At 37.0% G+C, this 18,882-nt stretch overlaps 1 protein-coding gene across 1 annotated transcript in view; it reads right to left on the bottom strand.

Annotated features, from left to right (window-relative positions):
• CFAP43 (cilia and flagella associated protein 43) overlaps positions 1-18,882 on the bottom strand; it is a 40,586-nt gene that overhangs the window by 6,897 nt on the left and 14,807 nt on the right. The window contains 22 exon segments of the mRNA XM_050305316.1: positions 57-261; positions 638-726; positions 1,048-1,134; positions 2,582-2,689; positions 2,771-2,890; positions 3,446-3,571; positions 4,393-4,470; positions 4,998-5,087; positions 6,253-6,459; positions 8,189-8,389; positions 9,107-9,223; positions 9,874-9,978; positions 10,409-10,534; positions 11,826-11,903; positions 13,441-13,539; positions 14,118-14,283; positions 14,992-15,122; positions 15,600-15,752; positions 16,158-16,327; positions 17,108-17,248; positions 17,468-17,571; positions 18,113-18,261. Coding sequence (XP_050161273.1) covers positions 57-261; positions 638-726; positions 1,048-1,134; positions 2,582-2,689; positions 2,771-2,890; positions 3,446-3,571; positions 4,393-4,470; positions 4,998-5,087; positions 6,253-6,459; positions 8,189-8,389; positions 9,107-9,223; positions 9,874-9,978; positions 10,409-10,534; positions 11,826-11,903; positions 13,441-13,539; positions 14,118-14,283; positions 14,992-15,122; positions 15,600-15,752; positions 16,158-16,327; positions 17,108-17,248; positions 17,468-17,571; positions 18,113-18,261 — 2,850 coding nt within the window.

Genomic DNA, 18,882 nt, shown 5'->3' with positions numbered 1-18,882 from the left:
GCTTAATAATCAAAAATATCAAGAAGTATACTGGCAAAATTAAGAATTTTACATACCAGCTCCTCACTCTCCATTTTATTTCGTCTAGCTAGACAAAAGTTTTTCCATGTAGAGTGGTCTAAGCCTTCAGGCATGTGCTCAGGACTATCCAGTTCATCCATGGCCTTCATTAAAAGGGTAAGTACATCCTCGTAATCCTCAGAGTCTGAACAGTTCCCATATGGATTAGCTGTGTCAAGGAGTGTTTCTGTCCTTGGGTTTCTAGTGCACACACACAGCACAAACAGGATTTACTTTTTATTTTCTCTTGAATAAATGAAGGTCACATACAACAAAGAATGTTTCACACTCTCAATCTCTTGCAAAAACCAAATAGGTAACACTATATCTTACACAAAATAAGAATATATGGTCTTGAGACCTGATGATTACTTAGATTGTATTTAAAATAGATTTTGTGGAGTGAATAATGTAAATACTCAAAATAGCAATTGTTAGTGTGATGGGAAATCATCCATTGTTAATTATCCAATAAAAAGCAGGAAAAATAATTTAGACTGTTGAAATAAATAGCATTCTCATTCTTAGCTCACAAGAAATATTAGTGTTTAAACAATGGAATCAGAGGGGATCTTACTTCGGTCGACGCGTGTAAAGTTGGAAAAGTTCATCAAAGAGATCGTCAGGTATATCAGCAAACTGCTTTGGAAAACGACGTTCCAGATTCTGGAGGGCAGAGAGAGGGGGAAGAAAACTTTCTGGTTACCACAATATTATTTCTTAAAAAATGCCTCAACCTGCCCATATCTTAGAAATACAGAATATGGTGCTCTTCCCAGCACTCCCAAGCATCATGGGAATCTGGACTATCCCATGTATTCTTCTGTGCACACACTGTCCTCTACTGCTTTATTTCAGCATTATTAACTTTAATAATCAGCAATCTGACCAGAACTCTTGCTTACAGAGAAGAATGTTCTTCTCATTATTGAGACACAACATTAACTTTTAACTTCTGTACCTCCTTGTGTTTCTCGAGAGTCTCACCTTCTCTTCATCTACTGCATCTTTATAGGTGGCTGTGTAAGCATCCACTTTATTTTTTGCAGTCAGGATTGTTTTTGCCTTCTTGACCTATAGCAAAACCAAAAGATTTCAGGAATGAAACTCAGCCAGCAGAAGCACTGAATGGCTATTCCTACACAGCAATGAAGCTGACACTTCCTTATTTCTAGAGAAAATCTTGTGAGCTATTTTTACTAACAATATAGTACCTTCTTCAGGGGTCACTTATAGACACTGCTAAAAGATGATCAGGTGTGAAATCAAACTATCCCGCTGCTTAAGAATGTAAGAAATTTGTCTTAGAAATGCTTACAAGTCTTTTCAAACACTGAATGTAAAGACATATGTTGATACTTTTTTTTCACTTGCCATAGAGATTTCTGTTTCTCTTCATGTCATCCCAGGTAAGACCAGTCAAAAAGTCTCCACTGTTGTTCAGTGGAGAGTTCTTCATTTTAGAATGCTATTTCCCCATTGTCATAGCACAGTTCTGCTCTGTGTCAGGACTAAGGTTATCTGTTTTACTGAGGCTGTTAAATGCTAATACTTTGCTAGGGAGGCTATTTTTTTGTATTTGACAGTTTGCAGGGACCAAAAAATATATCAATGTAACCATTTAGGAAATTTAAAAAAGGCTGTGTTTTGAAAAATGTAAGCTGGTATAGACTTGGCTCGGATAATTTTAAAACTAGGTCAGCCTATTCAGTGGTAGGGGATAAATGCCTGCTTTAGAATCCCTGCCTATCTGCCTGCAGCTCCATGCACAGTGCTCTGGGCAGGTTGAGTAGGAGATCTGACATGGGGAGGCATTGGTGTATTATCTGTGGACTCATGAACAGCTCCATGAAGTCCAAGTAGGCAAATGGGATAATATTGTTCCAAGAGCCAGAACCAATGTGCAGACTACCACAGTAAGCACTTGTATTGAAACCCAGACCTACTACTTGTGTTCTCCAGTCTTTTGTTGACTTCTATGTGATTTGGGATGGGTAAACTCTTTAGGAGATTAAACTGTTTGATAAAACTGTGAACACTTTGTACTCCATGGCATATTCTGCTTCCATGGTCAGATACTCACACACCACATCTGTCTATGCAGACACACTGGCAAACACAACTCAGCGTGGCCTTGGCAGGCACTGGACACCTCAGTGAAAAATGTGATGGCATTACACATTGTTTTGTGCATCTTCCTATCATAAATACATCATAATTGGTACTTCCAGCTTGATACTGGACACTAAAAAATATTCTATGTAGCAAGCAAATAGCAGCATGTCCTTCTGAATGCACGGGGTTTTAACAAAGAACTCCAGATGAACCAAGCTGAGTATTTATTGAAAAAAACCAGATCTACTTATAATGGATGTCACCTGCACAAGCTGTAAAAAAATCAGTGCCCCTGTAAATTGTCAGAAAGTCCTCTATGGCAAGATTTTGATTTGAAAACATCACAAGCAACTGTACTGTCAATATTAGACTTCTCCTAAGAACAGCATTCTAAATGATAACTTACTTTCTCTTTCTTCCTTTTTGTAAGGCAATTATGAAGTCCAGCTTCTCTGGTGTCCAGCTCTTCATCCAACAGTAAATCACAAGTGAGATTGACTATTTTGAGTTCTTCCTGTGAAATTATTGTAATAAAAATGTTTAACATTCCTGCCGCACAGAGGCAGAGATGAAAAATTAATATTTTTTGCAATACCTGGTAGATGACCATCTCTGATTTCACTTTCCTTTCAGAGAGTTTGCAGACCATCTCATCAAAATTTTGTGTTGTTTCCTGGATGGAAGCTTCAAGTTTCTTCCATTCATTTTTCAGTGTCTGGGGAAGGGAAGGAAAAGAACAGCAGTATTACATCTGTAGGAACAAAAAAAATCTCTGATATATCTATATTTATATCTACATATATATATATATGAGATGCTGGAGAATGCACAATATGGAACTGTATACTTCAGCCAAAAGGCTCCAGAAATTATTTGTTTGGAAAGAGAGTGCCAGGCTACCAAGTTACGTAGTTCAAATACCACTTTGAAGAATAAATATAATTATATTATTTGTGTATGGCATCAGCAGCTCTGGGAATGGAACTTGAAAAACACATTTTAGGAATACAAATATTCCATTTGTGAAGGAAAGTTGCCTTTTTCAGATATCCCAAATTTTGGCATATATTAATTGGTGTAAGTGGAGATTGACTTATTCTGCTGTCTAAGGTAGGATTTATTTGATATGCCGCACGATTTTTGATCTTCATTTGTTCTTCATTTATTCTATATATTAGTATTCATTTTTAGAACTTGCTCCTGAGAAAGATCAGAAGCTTTGCTCGTGAGCACTGTGAACAAAACCACTCCTTCCCTCATTTTAATTTACTTGTTTGTACTCTTCTTTCTCTTCATTCAGTTCCTTGACTTTTCTCTCATATTCTCCAAATAGTCTCTTTTCTTCATCATTCCAAAGATCTTCAGGCTTGGATATAAAAGGAGGTGGAGGAATTTCCTGGAAGTATTAAAGAAAAATATAGTTTAGAAGCAATATTAAGTGTATTAACTGTATTAAGTGTCAGCACACTAACGAACTAAAGAATGCATCAAATTAAAAGAAAGGTATTTCTTAGTAAGGTACAAGCCTTAAGTCAAAGTAACATATATATTCTGTTGCTCTGGTCTGTTACTTGCACCAGTAGTTTTGCTGTATATATATTGTGCTGTTCTCACTTACTTGCTTACAGGTATTCACTACTGAATTTTGTAAAGTGCAAGTATTTTGTACTCAAATATACTACTGTCCATACAACATATACCTCATTTTCTCTTTCAGAACCCCAAATGTAACTCCATGCTGACTTCTAAGTGGAGTCCTAATTTTGTAAAACAGAGCAGTTCCAGGGGGAGTGCTTGGGTCTGTCCTAGCCTTTTTCTGCCACAATTCTTCCCATCCTTTTCTTCCTCTAGTACTGTACTATCTATATTTGCTGAGTTAAATGGAACACAGTGTTTTTCTGTAAGACCAAAGATATGTATAATAAACCCTTCCCCCAGGAATGTAGCTGTTGTAATGCTATTTGTAGATTATGTTCCTACAGTATTCCACTGTGATAGGGACAGGTGTTGATGGGTAAATCATACACAGGCAGTAGAAACTTGTGGTCTCCTTTGAATCCAATGTACAGTCTCTTATGGAGGCTATCTAGTCATAATGCAATTCTACAATTCTTCAGCTCTCTTCTGTCACTTAGGCTGGAAATATTTGCTAGTTGAATTTCACATTACCATAAGAACCCACAAGCTACCAAACGACATGACCGAAACACAGCTCACCATTTTCAGGATGTCTTCCTTTCTGACTTCCAGCACTCCACCCATCATGTCATCAAGAGCACGCAGTCTGTCATCGTCCTGGCAACGACCACAAAGAAACAGTTGCAGGTACAAAAAGAAGTGTAGTGATGGCAAGCTGTGGGGACAATCGTAGTGTTCAGCTCTAGATCCCCCCTATGATTATTCAGTGTGCCACTAGTAGATCACAGAGTCACAGAATCAACCAGGCTGGAAAAGACCTCTGAGATCAGCTGCTCAGTCAACAAACACATATCAAGTACAAGCTCTTGACTTGTACTTGAGTACAAGTACCATGAATTTGGAAATGTATCTAATCCCCAGACAACTGATATGGTATTTTAAATTGCCACTAAGCCCCTTCTTAAAATCTGTGAGCCTAACACTCGGTCTTTTCTTCCCCCAGCTGATCTATGTAGTTCTGAGTGTAAATAATAACAACAGGGAAAAGGCACACATCATCATTACCTGCCATTTCAAATTTATTTCCTCATACTATGTTACTGGAATATTCCAGTGTGGCATTAATTAAATAAGCCTAACCAGAGACAAGGGCCTATTCAGTAAAAGGACACTACTTGAATTACCGTAGCTGCAAGGCGTTTTTCCATTTCCAGCTTAGCCAGCATTTCTGCTTTCTCTTTCTCCTCTTGAGTCAAGAATTTCTCAGCTTTAATCTGAAGGAAGAAGATGAGGTTTGTATAAGGGTTCTTTTCTTCAAATTTGATCACATGTGGACTAAGAGCCTTTGGAAATGTGGTGGTCCTGCTTTTGGCTGGGATAGAGTTAATTTATTTTCAAGCAGCTGGTAAAGTACATCCCTGGCATCAGTGTGTTGGTGGTGAGCAATTGTTTTTCATCTGCATCAGGTGTTTTTCATCTGCATCAGGTGTTTTTCCTGGGTTTCCTGTCTTTCTCTTTTTGTTATTTTCCTTTTAATTACATTTATTATGACGATTTAACTACATTTATTATTACAATTTTGATTATTATTATTTATTATATTTTCTTTAAATTAATAAACTATTCTAATCTCAACCGATGCGTTTTCTCACTTTTACCTTTTCAGTTCTCTCCCCCGCCCTGGTGGGTCGGGAAGTGAGAAAGGAGCTGTGTGGTGCTTAGTTGCTGGCTGGAGTTAAACCACGAAAATGGTGCAATACTAATTCTTGATGCTTTTTGTATGTCTGGTCTATGATAACATTCCTCAAGATGAAAATTCTCCTTTTGAACAGATCCAAAACCTATATTTAAATATCCCAAAAATACAAACTATAGCATCCTTTTTGTTGATATTGGGTTTTATGCATGTCTTTTCTGACAGTGGAATAACATGGACTGGTGAGAGAGCAGAGAGAAGTTGGAAAACACTGACCAAAAGAGCAGATAAGATCAGTGGGATATATTGTATTAGAGATATGGTATTTCTTTATAAATTATCATTGGATGTATAAGTAGAGCATAAAGTATGCTTTAGTACTTAGATACTTAGTTTCAAAATGCTGCTCAGAGAAAACACAGAAACCTTTATCTATGGAAGCAATTCCTGAAAGCCTGAACTGAATCTTAGGAACAGGGGCAATTTGTACCTAATTTATGGGCTTTTATAAACTTTTAACAGCAATAAATTAAGTTTGTATATATTTCATTCATTTCAGATTGACTTACTAAGAGTTTTCTCCCCAGAAAGAAAAGGGAAGGAAATGAGCCAAAAAGATGACCTTAAATACATAGACACATCTGTTTTAAGGGTTTTTCAGTACTGACACAATGTCTGGAAATGAGAGGAAGTAGAGAACTGTAACTGAGTGGGTGAAGTAGAAAGATGCGTTTTTCAGACACCTCTGAATCTTGAACAGTGAGTGCTCGCTCTGGCATCTCATCATCTGTAAGAGTTGGCTCCCACACTTCCACTTGGAGGCCCAGTTGTTCCAAGATTTCTCGGATCCGCAGGTTTCTTTCTTTCACTCGTGCTATCTCCTGCTCCTTTTGTTGTGCAACTATGTCAAATTCCTTATTAAAAGCAGTTTTCACTTTGTAAATGATGTCCTGAAACACCAAAAAAGGAAGCAGCAGTACGGCACAGGTCACATCCATCCATGTTTATATACTATTTCACAAGCCAACAGAACCATAAATATTTGTATGTGTGACAGGGAGATAAACTGGTAAAGCCTTTTTGTGAAAATCACAAGGGCAGAGCTCAGGCTTCGTCAAATGGAGTTGGGCAAATTATATTATTTTTTTCCTAGAAATTTGTATTCATTTTCTTCTACAAATTTGCCATTTCACAAGGATTCTGAAAGAAACATACTGCTGCCAAAGCTAGATAAAAAAATAGGCTGCCCTCTATTTGCTATTTTTGCCCTCTTCAGCTGGAAGAAGAAGGTGGTTCAAGGAAAAAAACCTGTGACCTGTAAATCCAGAAATTGTAAATCCCAGGTGCAGGGATTCAGAGCAAAGGACATACTTTCCTGATGCAACCTGCAGTTTCAATATGCTTTCATGTAATTTCTCTGACATATGTAAGTAAAATGTGCCCATTAAACAAACAAACATTGAAAACCGTTTTTTAAAAACACCTGAGACCCTATAATGATTTTAAAAAGTACATATTCGTAGTGGATAAATTCTTCTTTTAGTATAAATAATTGATCTCAACAAAGAAAATCAGAACATTAGGAGAGAAAACCATGTGCCCCTCTTACTGTGTCAATTTACTAAAATGCACCATGAAAAGGATTTCAGTTCTATCATTAAATTTCATATTTTAAGATGCTTATCTGTTTGCAATTTGTATTACAATAAATACTTGTGTCTGATGATTATTTCACTGATTTGTAGTATAATAATAAGTTAGGATGTAGTCAGGCAGGATGGCAGATAAGGTACCACGTTGCTGGGAGGAAAAAGGCTGTGCTTAATGTCTTGACAACCATCCAGCCCTCAGGAAGCTCAGTGCATTGGCCAAGAGCACTGAAGATATATCTACACTTTATTATATAATATGAGTCTTTAAAGCCATAGAGTTAAAAGATCTTATTATATCCAAGCTTACAGTGACAAGTGTTCCTTGTGTTTCTTTACCATCTACTTTAAACACTAGTGCACATTAGATTTTATGTATAACAATGGTTAACCATTGTGCTCTGATACCATTTACAGCCATAGAGAGCTCTGAGAAGGCAATGCCTTACACTAATTTAACCACTTGTAAGTCATCTTCCTAAGAAGCCTATTCTGTAGCATGTTTATGACTTAATAAACTGGCCAGGGTAAGAAAAGTAATACAGTCTGATACTAATGAATAATAAATAACAGAAATATTAAGGACTCCAAATAAAAGGCTGGTAAGACTGTAGGGTAAGGAAATGGTGTGAGGATCCAGCTGATCTTTCATTCAGCAACAAATAACAGGGAAAGAGGTAATGGGGAAAGAGGTCATGTTGTCACAGGGCATGCTGAGATGTGCAAGCTATCTTGGCTATGAAAAGTCAAACTGAAACACCAGTGGGCAAACACAGATACCCTCAAATTGGGTAAACAATTTCATAAAAATGTTGTTCTTCCAACCCTGAGGTGGCAAATCCACATGGTGCTCTACTGCACTATGTGCATTTGTCAGCTTTTGTCTCAATTACTCAGTGACCTGTGCAACTCAGTGTTGTCTAGTGAACAAATCTAACCATGCCCAAAATCTAACAGTGGCTGTGACTGCTGTGAAAACAAACAGATTTGCCAGTGTCACTGCAGTAAGAGAAATTTCAGAAGATGTCACCTTCAATAATACTATCTGATTGACTCTCTGCTCCTTGGTGTGCAAGTCACATTGGTGATAGAGGATAGATGTGTCTCCACCATACTGAGAGCTCAGACTTCCAATCAGGCAGAAAGATTCACCATCATCAGCCACAGCTTTTGCTTCCTTCTCTCCTTCTTCCTCAGTCTCAGCCTCAGCCTCAGGATCTTCCTTCTGAACCTGCATTTCACAAACATGATCACTGTGTTACATGTTCCACTGGATCGTGTACAAATGTATGAAAAAATTCTAAGGGCTAATATATTCTTCCATTAAGTTCAGAGACAAAAATAATACAAGTTGAAATGATCATATTTGGAATATTGGGTCCATTTGTATGTTCTCCAGTACAACACATGGGCATACTGAAGCAAGTCAAGTGAGAGGCCACTAATACAATTAAGGATTTGAAATATCTAACATGCAAGGACAGGCTGAGAGAACTGGAATTGTTTGGGATCAAGAAGGAGAAGGCTTGAGGGATTCTTTTTCCTGAAAGGATTGTCAAACAGCACGGGAACCCTTTTACTGGGAGAGCTGTCAAACACAGGAAGAGGTAGCCCATAGAGGTTATGGAATCATTAATCCTTGGAGATATTCCAAACCTGGAACATGGACTGGACATGGCCCTGAGTAAATTGCTCTGGGAGTGTTGGACTAGATAACTTCCAAAGGGCTTTTCTAACCTCAGCTATTCTATGATTATTTAGGACTAATACATTTCTTTCTGTGTAAACCCACAATGTTTCATCTTTATTTATTTTATAAAATTTCTTGATATTTTCTACAGCAAGAAAATGGGCCTTAGGAATGTAACTAGATAAAGGACTGTTAAGATGTCATCTCAGAACATCCTGATCTGAAATGCTTTATGCAGTACTTCAAAGAGGTTTGTACCTTAAGATCAGCTGTCTCAGTATCCTTTAACCGGAGAACTTTCTCCAAAGTTTCCAGCTCTTCTTTACTACGTTCCTGCAGTGGATAATTCTTCACTTCACAATCCATATGGAAGCACTGTTCAAATTTAAAAATCGAAAACCCAAAGTAAAAAGTTCTTCAGAATGCCTCTATTAGTTTATTTGTTCAATACCTGAATGCTAAACAGTTACTAAGACCTCTTAAAATTAGGAATAAAATTGAGGATCAATTAATATAGACAAGGAAGTAAAAATAGATTTATTTTTTTCAAATTATCTATTGATATGGCCTCTTTAGTCACAGAATTAAACCAAAACTAGATTTTTTGTAAAATGACTTGGTTTTCCCCACTCTTGAGGTAATCCAGTATCATCAGATTGACTCATCTCCCTCTGTTTAAAATAGGAAAAATCAGGGTTAAATTTTGCCTTTATGTTCTGTGTAGCAAAAGTCACACTGACTGCACACAGAAAAATAGGATTTACCTCTCCTTTTAGCAATACTGTGTAAACATACTGTCTGAGATCAAGAAATTAGAGTTGCTTATTTGCTTATCAGCACTCTTTTCTAGCTTGGAAGGCAAAATCCAGCAGGCTCAGAGAAAATGAGCAGAATGAAAGATTTGCATGAGCCCCAGGAAGAAGTAAAGTTTTTCCCATACCATAAGCAAATCAGAAATATGTTACTTTGTCTCTGTACCTTAAGGAATAAATACTGCAGAAAATGACTTAGAAAGCACAGGTTACCTTAACTGCACATCCTTTTACACACATAGTGTCCCAGCACTCGTATTTGATGAAATCCTGCAAATAGCAGTTGGCTAAATTCTCCATCTCAATCTCCTGCCTTGCCTTTAAAGATATAGAAAATAACAAGATGTGGTTCAAAATAACAAGATATGGACAATTTGTGTGGAGTTATTGAAAAAAACCCAACAGATGAAATGAATTACCAATATTTAATCATCCTAGACAATCACAGCTATCTTCTCCCAAAACTATATTGCCCAAAACTGAAAAGCATAATTTTATATATGAACAAAAGCATTCTAGAACTTAACCAGTGTGCCCAGTGTCAGATTTATAGCTTCTGGCATAGATCATATTCCAGTTTGCAATGTCTGCATCAGCACTTTCACCTGCTTCAAAAAATGATCTTTAAATACTTTTTGGTTTTCCTGCTTCTCAGCAGTGAACAGCAACTTTGAGACAATCCTCTGTTCTTCAATCATTTTTCTCCTTTCCACTGACAGTTTTAAAATGTTCCCCCATTCTATCATACCCTGGCCACTTCTTGTTCAGCCTCTGCTTGCAGTCTTTCCTGTTCTTCCATATCCAGGTTGAACTCCTGGTGCTCCAATTTCTCAATGTCTGGCACCTGCTCATTCTCATGCATCATTTTCTGAATCTGTTTTTCAAAAAATATGCATAAGGAGTAAAAAGTAATTTGAATGTGAATAGAAGAAATGCTATTTTTAACACTACAGAACTTGTTATCAGAGAAAATTATTTTAATTACTTTCCCTTTTGACTGCTTCATGGTAATTGGTAGAATGTGCTGCCTGTACCTAGTGACAGACTGCACTATGTGAGTGTATTTAATCTTTAAGAAAGTTGCTTTGAATGTTGTATGTGAAGTTGTGTATACTTCCTAAGAACCTGTAGTACACATTTCTTTATTCTTTGATTTAAGAACTTCATTAAGGTGTTATCACTTTATTAGATCATTATTTATCTTGTGCAGTTCAACAAAGGGTAACGCAAAATCCTGCACGTGGGTAGGAGCAGTGCCATGCACCAGAACATGCTGGGTGCTGGGCAACTGGAAAACAACTTGGAAGAAAAGTAGCTGGGGGCTCTGGTGGACCAAGGTGACCACGAGCCAGCAATGTGCCCTTGTGGCAAAGAAGTCTCACGGTATCCTGGGCTGTCCTGAGTGTTGCTAAGCAGGACGAGGGAGGTGAGAGGCATGGACATGCTGGAGAGAGTCCAATGGGATATGGGACTGGAGTATGTCTCACATGAGAAAAGGCTGAGAAAACTGGGACTGTTCAGCCTGAAAAAGGAGATAGCTTGGGGAGAATCTAATCAATGTATATAAATACCAAAGGGGAGGTGCTAAGAGGGTGGAGCCAGGCTCTTTTCAGTGGTGCCCTGTGACAGGACCAGAGGAAATGGGCACAAATGGACACACGAGAGATTCTGCACAAACATCAGGAAACACTTTTTTACTGTAAAGGTGACTGAATACTTGAATGGGTTGTCCAGAGGTCATGGAATGTCCATCCCTGGAGATAATCAAAATCTATCTGAACATGGTCCTCAGCAGACTGCTCTAGGTGACCCTCTGCCTTATCCTCTCGCAGATTGGAGTTTTTAAGGAAAGAAACAGAAAAAAGAGGAGAGGACAGCATTTTCTATCATGGGAGGTTGTTAGGTAGGCAGAAATCAACTTGCTGAGGGGACAGATTGCTCAAGGTATAAGGGTGGCACAAAATATTTGTTTGGAGCAAAGGAAGCTGAGAAGCAGACAGGCAGTTTCAGCTGATAGTCCCTGAAGAAGCACATTTCTCTATTACCTGTCTGCTCAGTGTCTATGACAAAAATGTAACTGAGAAACTAGAGCTGGCAGCCACAAAGGAAAGTGTCCTTGTAAACAAAACTGGGAAGCTGAGCCATCACCCTTGCAAGAAACTCACAGTTTTACGCAGCTTTTTAATTCCTGTTTGCAGCTCCTCCTTCTGGTTAGCAAACCTCTGAGTCTCTTCTCTAACGACCTGACATATAAAAAATGTGTTGATGAAAGACAAAAAGATACAAGAGAAAAAAATATTGAAATAATCTAAAGGAACATTATTTGTACAGAAAGTAAAACTCCAAAGGTATTAATAACTGAAACAGACATCATCCCAAGTCAATAGGATGATTCTTAGGACTGCCACAAGAGAAAAAAAGATTGTACAACACATTGTAAACTGTACAGCAATAGAGTATAAAAGAAAGAAAATATTAAAGCAAGAAATAATTATGAGTGCAGTGATTACAGACACATTGAACTGCATAAAGCCTATTGCCAGATTTTTGAATCCTTATATTTTTCATTTTCCTAAGCATTTTCAGTGGAATATTTAAAGGCACAAGTAAACTGACATCTGTTACTCATTCTGGAAGCTGTGACATTTTCTTTCCCTCTACAGTCTTAACAATTCATCTCTCAGTGAAAATTTTGGAATTAGTCTACACCTCTGGAATTTGTGTGTCATTCTGACACTGGATGGACTGCACCCTCTGAAAGTTAAATGCAAGTCTCTTAGGTCATAAATGAGCAGTCTAAAACAACTTAGGATACATCGTCACCCTTTGCCTCTCATCACCTGTCCCTTGGCTGATACTAACAGTCATGTGGTACTTGTGTATTCACAGTCACCTACATTTGTCAAAAATCTGAGTAGACACCAAAGAATGAGTGCCAGCATCAAAGTAGAAACAGGAAAACATGTCTGAGAGAGCAATGGAGAAGACTTCACTTTCACTGGCAGTAATGTCTTAGATTGACTTGTGCCGCTTGTGTCATAATTTGGAAAGTCACTCCTGAGATCACCCAGGAAGCAAAGATATTTTGCCTTTGTCCCATCATTGAACCTCAAAAGTTGGACAAACTGGTTCCTATCAGAAAGAATATCCTAGAATCTACAAATCCATGTTTCTGGGAAAAAAATGTAATCTATACTAACATTAACATCATATTTTCTAAGCTCACAAAGTGCTAAATCCCCTCTCTGTAGACTCATCACTGCACTCTTACTTATAAAAACTTTGGTTATATAACATATTCACCTCAACTGTAATCTGAAATAAACCTCAGGGGGTTTGCAGTTAATGTGTTACTGTTGAGTATTGATTTATTGGTGCTGTAGCATTTGTTATTCTGGCCCTTGAGAAGAAAAGAGCACCTGCTTGGTTTCTGGTAATAATCTCTGCTACTTTTTGACATTTAGAATAAAAAAGTCTTTATAAGTTTCTAAAAATAGCCAATTTCTCAGGCTTTTTTTTTTTTTTTTTTTAAGTTTACTCCATCTGTAGAAGTGGTCTTTTGGTCTTTAGAGCTCCTATTGTGCTGGGCATCTTCTCTGATGTGTTTATAACCTTGACCTAGGATTTCTAAAAGTCTAGATACCAATGCCTTAAAGAAAGGTCCAAATCTGATAAAAGCTTTAGAAACAAGATTCTTTTACAGCATACAATTTAGCACCCCAAATTGCTGAAGACTCTTGAAAAATCTGGCTTTGATTAATACTTGTTCTGTGAAAGTACCTTCTGTATTTTCTGACCTATCCATGTCATGTCATTGGTATTTGTGACGTTTCCATCTTCTTCTGTCACATCTACACCGGGAGATTTCAGTGATGCCTCCTGAAATTAAGGACAGAAGCATCTAGCTCAGGTACTTAGTGAAAATAAGAGAGATACAGAAATGAAATAAAAACTGGACTCACATTACAAACATCAGCACCAAATTAAAATGTTACATCTTTGTTCCCTAACCAGTCTCCATATTTGATCCTGCAAACCCTTGCCATTATGCAAAGCCTTTTGACTCAAATAGGCTGACTGTACTAATCTCTGTAATAGTTTTTTTTAAAAATTTAATTATTTCAACAGAAAAATATACAGCTTGTAACATGATGTGTCACAGTAACATCACACTGGGAACCACAGTAACTTCACATGAGGGGAAACTGACTCTCACAGTTTTCTGTGGTTGAGGAAACCAAGTGACATTGAAGATGTGAATGTCATCTTCACATAATTATTTCATTTCTTTGATAGTTCTCTTCCACAAATTGCTAATTATGCATATACAGCCTATCCTCAGGGGTATTATTCCACTTTAACAAAAGGATCAGTGTTTGTTTTGAGGACAATTTTTATTATGTGCAATTTTATGATAATCTTCAAACATTTTTTCCCCATAAAAATAAAGAAAACACCTGAAATTTCTCTTCTGCGAGCGATTTTGATGTGGATCCTGGGTCAAACTGCCATTCTGCCATAGATTTTAAAACAATATTTTCATCTGAAATAGACTTGTTCAGTATATCAAGAAGAGATTGCCAGTAAAAAGCAGCTTCCTCAACTTCAGTTTCCTTTATCTTCCTAGAGAACAAAAAGGCAACTGATGTATTCTTTGTATATTATGGAGGACAAAATATTAAATATTCTTTATAACACAATTACTAAGTTGTTTAAAAATGCCTACTTAATATTGTTACATATGATTCATTATTGTTCGAGTTCTAGAATTGCACAATTAAATGAAGTCTCCACAGAAGTAAAAATTCTGAAAGATGGATTATCCAGATTAGAAATATTGATCCAATGGAGTCATCTTTAACCTATGCATCTACCTGAACATTTGTTATACCACAGAAAAAATGTGGTTTCAAGCGTCTCTTACTCCTGGTGTCTGCTAAGAGCTCCCTACAGCCACAGTTGAATTCCCACTAAAGCTGTGATATCTCCTTATCACTGAGTTAAAATATTATCTCAGGAGATTATATTCCTTTCATCCCCAGAGAGCCCCTTCCAGATGGTTTGACAGTGATAAGTTTCACTGTGGGTGAAACTTCGCAGAAGAAATTCCTACATCTTGTGCTGCAACCATACCCAAAGTGAAAGGCTTTTCCTGAGCTAGGAAGACCAGACCACCTCTAAAGATGAGAGGAGTAATTTTATTTCTATCCAATTCTTCTCCTTACTTGGAGACAAGAAAAAGGAAGTCTGGAACACAAATGGATGCAGAAATTTGTCTGTTAGGATACAGGAATTGACACTGTCAACATTGGTCTGCCTCTTTATACGTACTTCCATTTCAGACACACCAGAGCACCATCGTTTTCATCATTAACGAGGATGAAATTGCCATCCATTGAAAATATCATGGATCTGATTCCCCCTCCTTGATATGAGTGACAATGCTTTTGAGCAAGTATATCCTAGAAAAGTCATACAAGCAGTAACAGCAAATCAGTCTTTATAGAGGCATATGTCTGTAAATTACTTTTAATATTTAATTAAAAAAATACCTTAATATTTTTTTATTTTTAAATAAAAGTCAGTCCAAAATGGCAATACAAAGTACATAAAGTACTAGGATTTATAAGTTTAAAAGGTTTGATTACAGATGCAGCTAGTTTGTTGTATATTGACTTTGCAGGAGATAAAGAAGAGTAGCAAAATTATCTCCTTTAAGATTTGCTGAAGAAGAAAGTAAGTAGTTTGTTTGAACATATACACAATCATTATAAAAACAATTGTCCTGTATGATGCTATGTCAGTTCATGTTCAACATAACTTTTTTTTCTGGAACACCTTATATTCAAGTAAAGAAAAGTTTACAGTGAAGGAAAGTAATTTTTACATCTCTTTGTTTCTGTAAACCAAACAAAACCTGTGCCCAGACACCCACCTACCATAGTAGAAGTGTTGTAAATAAATAAAACACCATCTTTTGCTGCTGCTGCCAGCCACTGGCTGTTGGGTGATACACAGAGGAAACCTGATCCAAACTGATTGCTAGGAATCCTCTTTTCTGATGAAAATACTGGTGCATCTTCCAACATATTCTGCCAAACAAACAAAATGTTAGTAGCAGTTCAAATGACGGAAATCTCTCTGCCATTTTGAGAAGACCAAGAAGGGCTTTGTGGGTTACCACATGCACTGCAATTTAAGCTGCTGTTGGATTACTGAGCTCAGGAAGCAGTGCTATTGCTGTGCTGCTGATTTGCTTCTCATCTCTTCAAAAGAGTCTATATTCAGTATGTTTGGGCCTGGAGTTTCTCAGCTCAGAAAGGATGGGACATGTCAGGGAGGAATGCTGACCTTTGGAATTCACCTTCTTACTTGACTTGTCTCTTAAACTGCAGGAGCCCTGAGCAGATAATATTCTGCTATATTCACTTCATCTACATCCCTTTGCTTGCTGGTATTTAACCACCACCCAAAACAAAGCAACTCTAGAGAATTACCTCTTTAGAGAGATGGTATTTACAGATGAAAGGTGCACAGGTACAGTAGCCATACACAATGTTATCCTTCAATTTGACTGCTGAGCTCAAAGGGTAATCCAGCTCATACTGCTTGTTTTTAAGGGCACTAGCATTAAACATTCCTTGGTCATTCACACACTTATCATTATCTAAAGGATTGAAAAGAGAAAGAGGGAGGAAGAGGCATCACTACCACTAATGCAAGTGCTTTGCCTATCACATAACTATGAAAATGATTCTCAGCAAGAAGTGAGGCATGATGTGAGTTTTCAGGGAAGAGACTGGGAATTAAGATAGATTTAACACTAACTCTGTGTGTTGTGCTGATGAAGCACACTGAAGTGAAGCACAGCAATAGCTCTAGTGGCTCTAAAGAAGTACTAGAAACAGTTTATCCACAGTGATGTGACAATTTTTATACACTAATTCACCCTGCATCTTGAGTACTACATCAGCAGTAGCAATTAGTTTGCATGCAGGTTCATGTCATTGTTGCCTTCATCTAGAACCATCACATTTAGGCATCTCTGCCATGAGGAACAAACAGCCTGGGTGGTATAGGTTAAAACACTGACATTCACATCTTCAAAAGGGCATTTTATTCTTTTTGATTCCTTAATTTGAACTTTAAAGGGACACTTGAAATTAAGACTGATAAAACACCTGATATTAAGACTGAAATTAATACAAACATTGTAGATTTTCAGCAACTTCGAAAATTCAGCCCCATTTTCTATGTCTAAAAATAGGCACAAGAAGAAGCCCAACATTAGTGAATACTTAAAGAAAATACTAACTTTGTTGAAAACTACTTTTTGGAAAGTTTGTAAGCTGGAAGGCCTTTTAAAAATCAAACTTAAATAACTAGAAAATCTGACACTAGGCTTTTTGCCTTAGAAAAAAGCCACAGTTTTTATTTCAATTCTTACCTGTTGTGATTGCTGAAGAGAGACAAAAACTTTCCAGTCTTGCTCGTTGGACCTCTGCTACATTAAGAAGGACCATCACTTCAACTAAGTCATTCTTAAAGTCAGAAACTACAGAAAGATCGAGCACTTCATCTGCCAGCACTAAAGCAGGTAAGGAACACCAATGGAAATTGTTACTGAGACATGGTAACATTATTTTTACTAAGATATCAAGTGAAGCAAAATGAGATCCCTGTTCTCAATACACCTCAGCCCAACCACCTCAACCTGGTTTCAGGAAGTGCTGCATGCACACAACTACACTTGAGGCATTGGCTGCTGTAATAGTGAAAAGAAAATGAATGCTGTTACATATATTACCTATATATCCCAGAACCTGGAATAATTTTGATGGCCGAGCATCTAGAATAAAGACATGTCCTTCTGTAGTTCTTGCAATGAGGAACTGGCCGCTCTGATCATAACTAGGTAAAATGCAAACCCAAATAGAAATCAGTTCCATACAGTCAATAAAGAGTAAGATAATTTTACTCCCATAACTTGTTAACTTCATTGAGAGCATAAACACAACTGAAGCCCATAACTTTAGGCAGTGAATAAAAAACAATGGTAACAAAAATCCACCGTATAAGAAGAGATTACCAAAAGGCTTAAACTTAACTTCACAAAACCTCAAATTTGTATTCAGTGAGAAATAACCCTCTAAAGTCAGATACATGGGATTGTCCATAATTACTGCATATGGTGATCTTTCAGAAAAGTATCTTACACATCAGTATCTTCAGTGCTCAGTTAAACCTTCTTAAAATACAGGTTTCTTATATTCTCTCATATAAATCCTGCTGCTACTCCTCTTGCAAGCAATTTAGAATATGTTGGAAAAAAATAGAAGCTGTCACAATATTTTAATTTGTTGTTCTTAGAATAAAGACTTCGATTTTCAACTAATATCATTACTCAAGCAATAAATCGACAATATCCCCACCCTTGTAACTCCATACTTACCGCAAAGATAGCACTGGAAAGTTGGAAAGAAAAATTCTGTGAACAATCCGTGGAGCTTCAGCTTTGGTAACATCAAGGAAATAGATTTGACCTCTTCTGGTCCCTACAGCAACACTGTTGGAGGAGGGACAGCAAGCCATAGCAGTTGCCTAGTTGAGAAGTAAAAGACACTTAACAGTTCCATATATTTTTATATATTATGCTATGTGTTAGTATGCAATTTCTTTTGCTATTTAAAAGTCCCTAAAATTTGAAGAAGAAACCCCAAGTGGTTTTATCTGAAAACCATTTTTTTTTAAACAAAGACAGTATTTTAGACACATCATAGTAATTTTACTTATGCTCCGTAGCTACACATCAAAAGTTAATTCTGTTCTTTTCAGGAAGAAGAACCCCACCATTATATCCACTATCCAGATTTTAAGTGAAAGAAGTTTCACCTAAATAAAATAGTGAGTGCACTGTTACGTGTATAGCTGTTATAGAAGGGCAGTTTTTTTCTTACTATGTCAGATTTCAGGGTTTAAATGTACCTTACATCAGGACAAAGCATTAATAGTTCGAAATGCTTTTATCAACTCAATTCTTAAAACCTGTTTTTCATATCAGTCAAGGCATTTAGTTTTTATACTCTTGAAACTTTTCTATTACTCATTAAAAATAAAAAATAATAAAGTAATGTCATAAAAATTTAGATGTTATTTCCAAATTTGTGATTAAAGACACATCACTAGGACATTCAGTTGAAATGCTTCCTCTGCTATATGGTC

This window comes from Myiozetetes cayanensis, unplaced genomic scaffold, assembly GCF_022539395.1.
Source record: "Myiozetetes cayanensis isolate MyiCay16 unplaced genomic scaffold, myiCay2020 scf10, whole genome shotgun sequence".
Lineage (NCBI taxonomy): Eukaryota > Metazoa > Chordata > Aves > Passeriformes > Tyrannidae > Myiozetetes > Myiozetetes cayanensis.
Note: the sequence above shows the minus strand (reverse complement) of the source record. Positions and strands in the feature narration are given on the sequence as shown.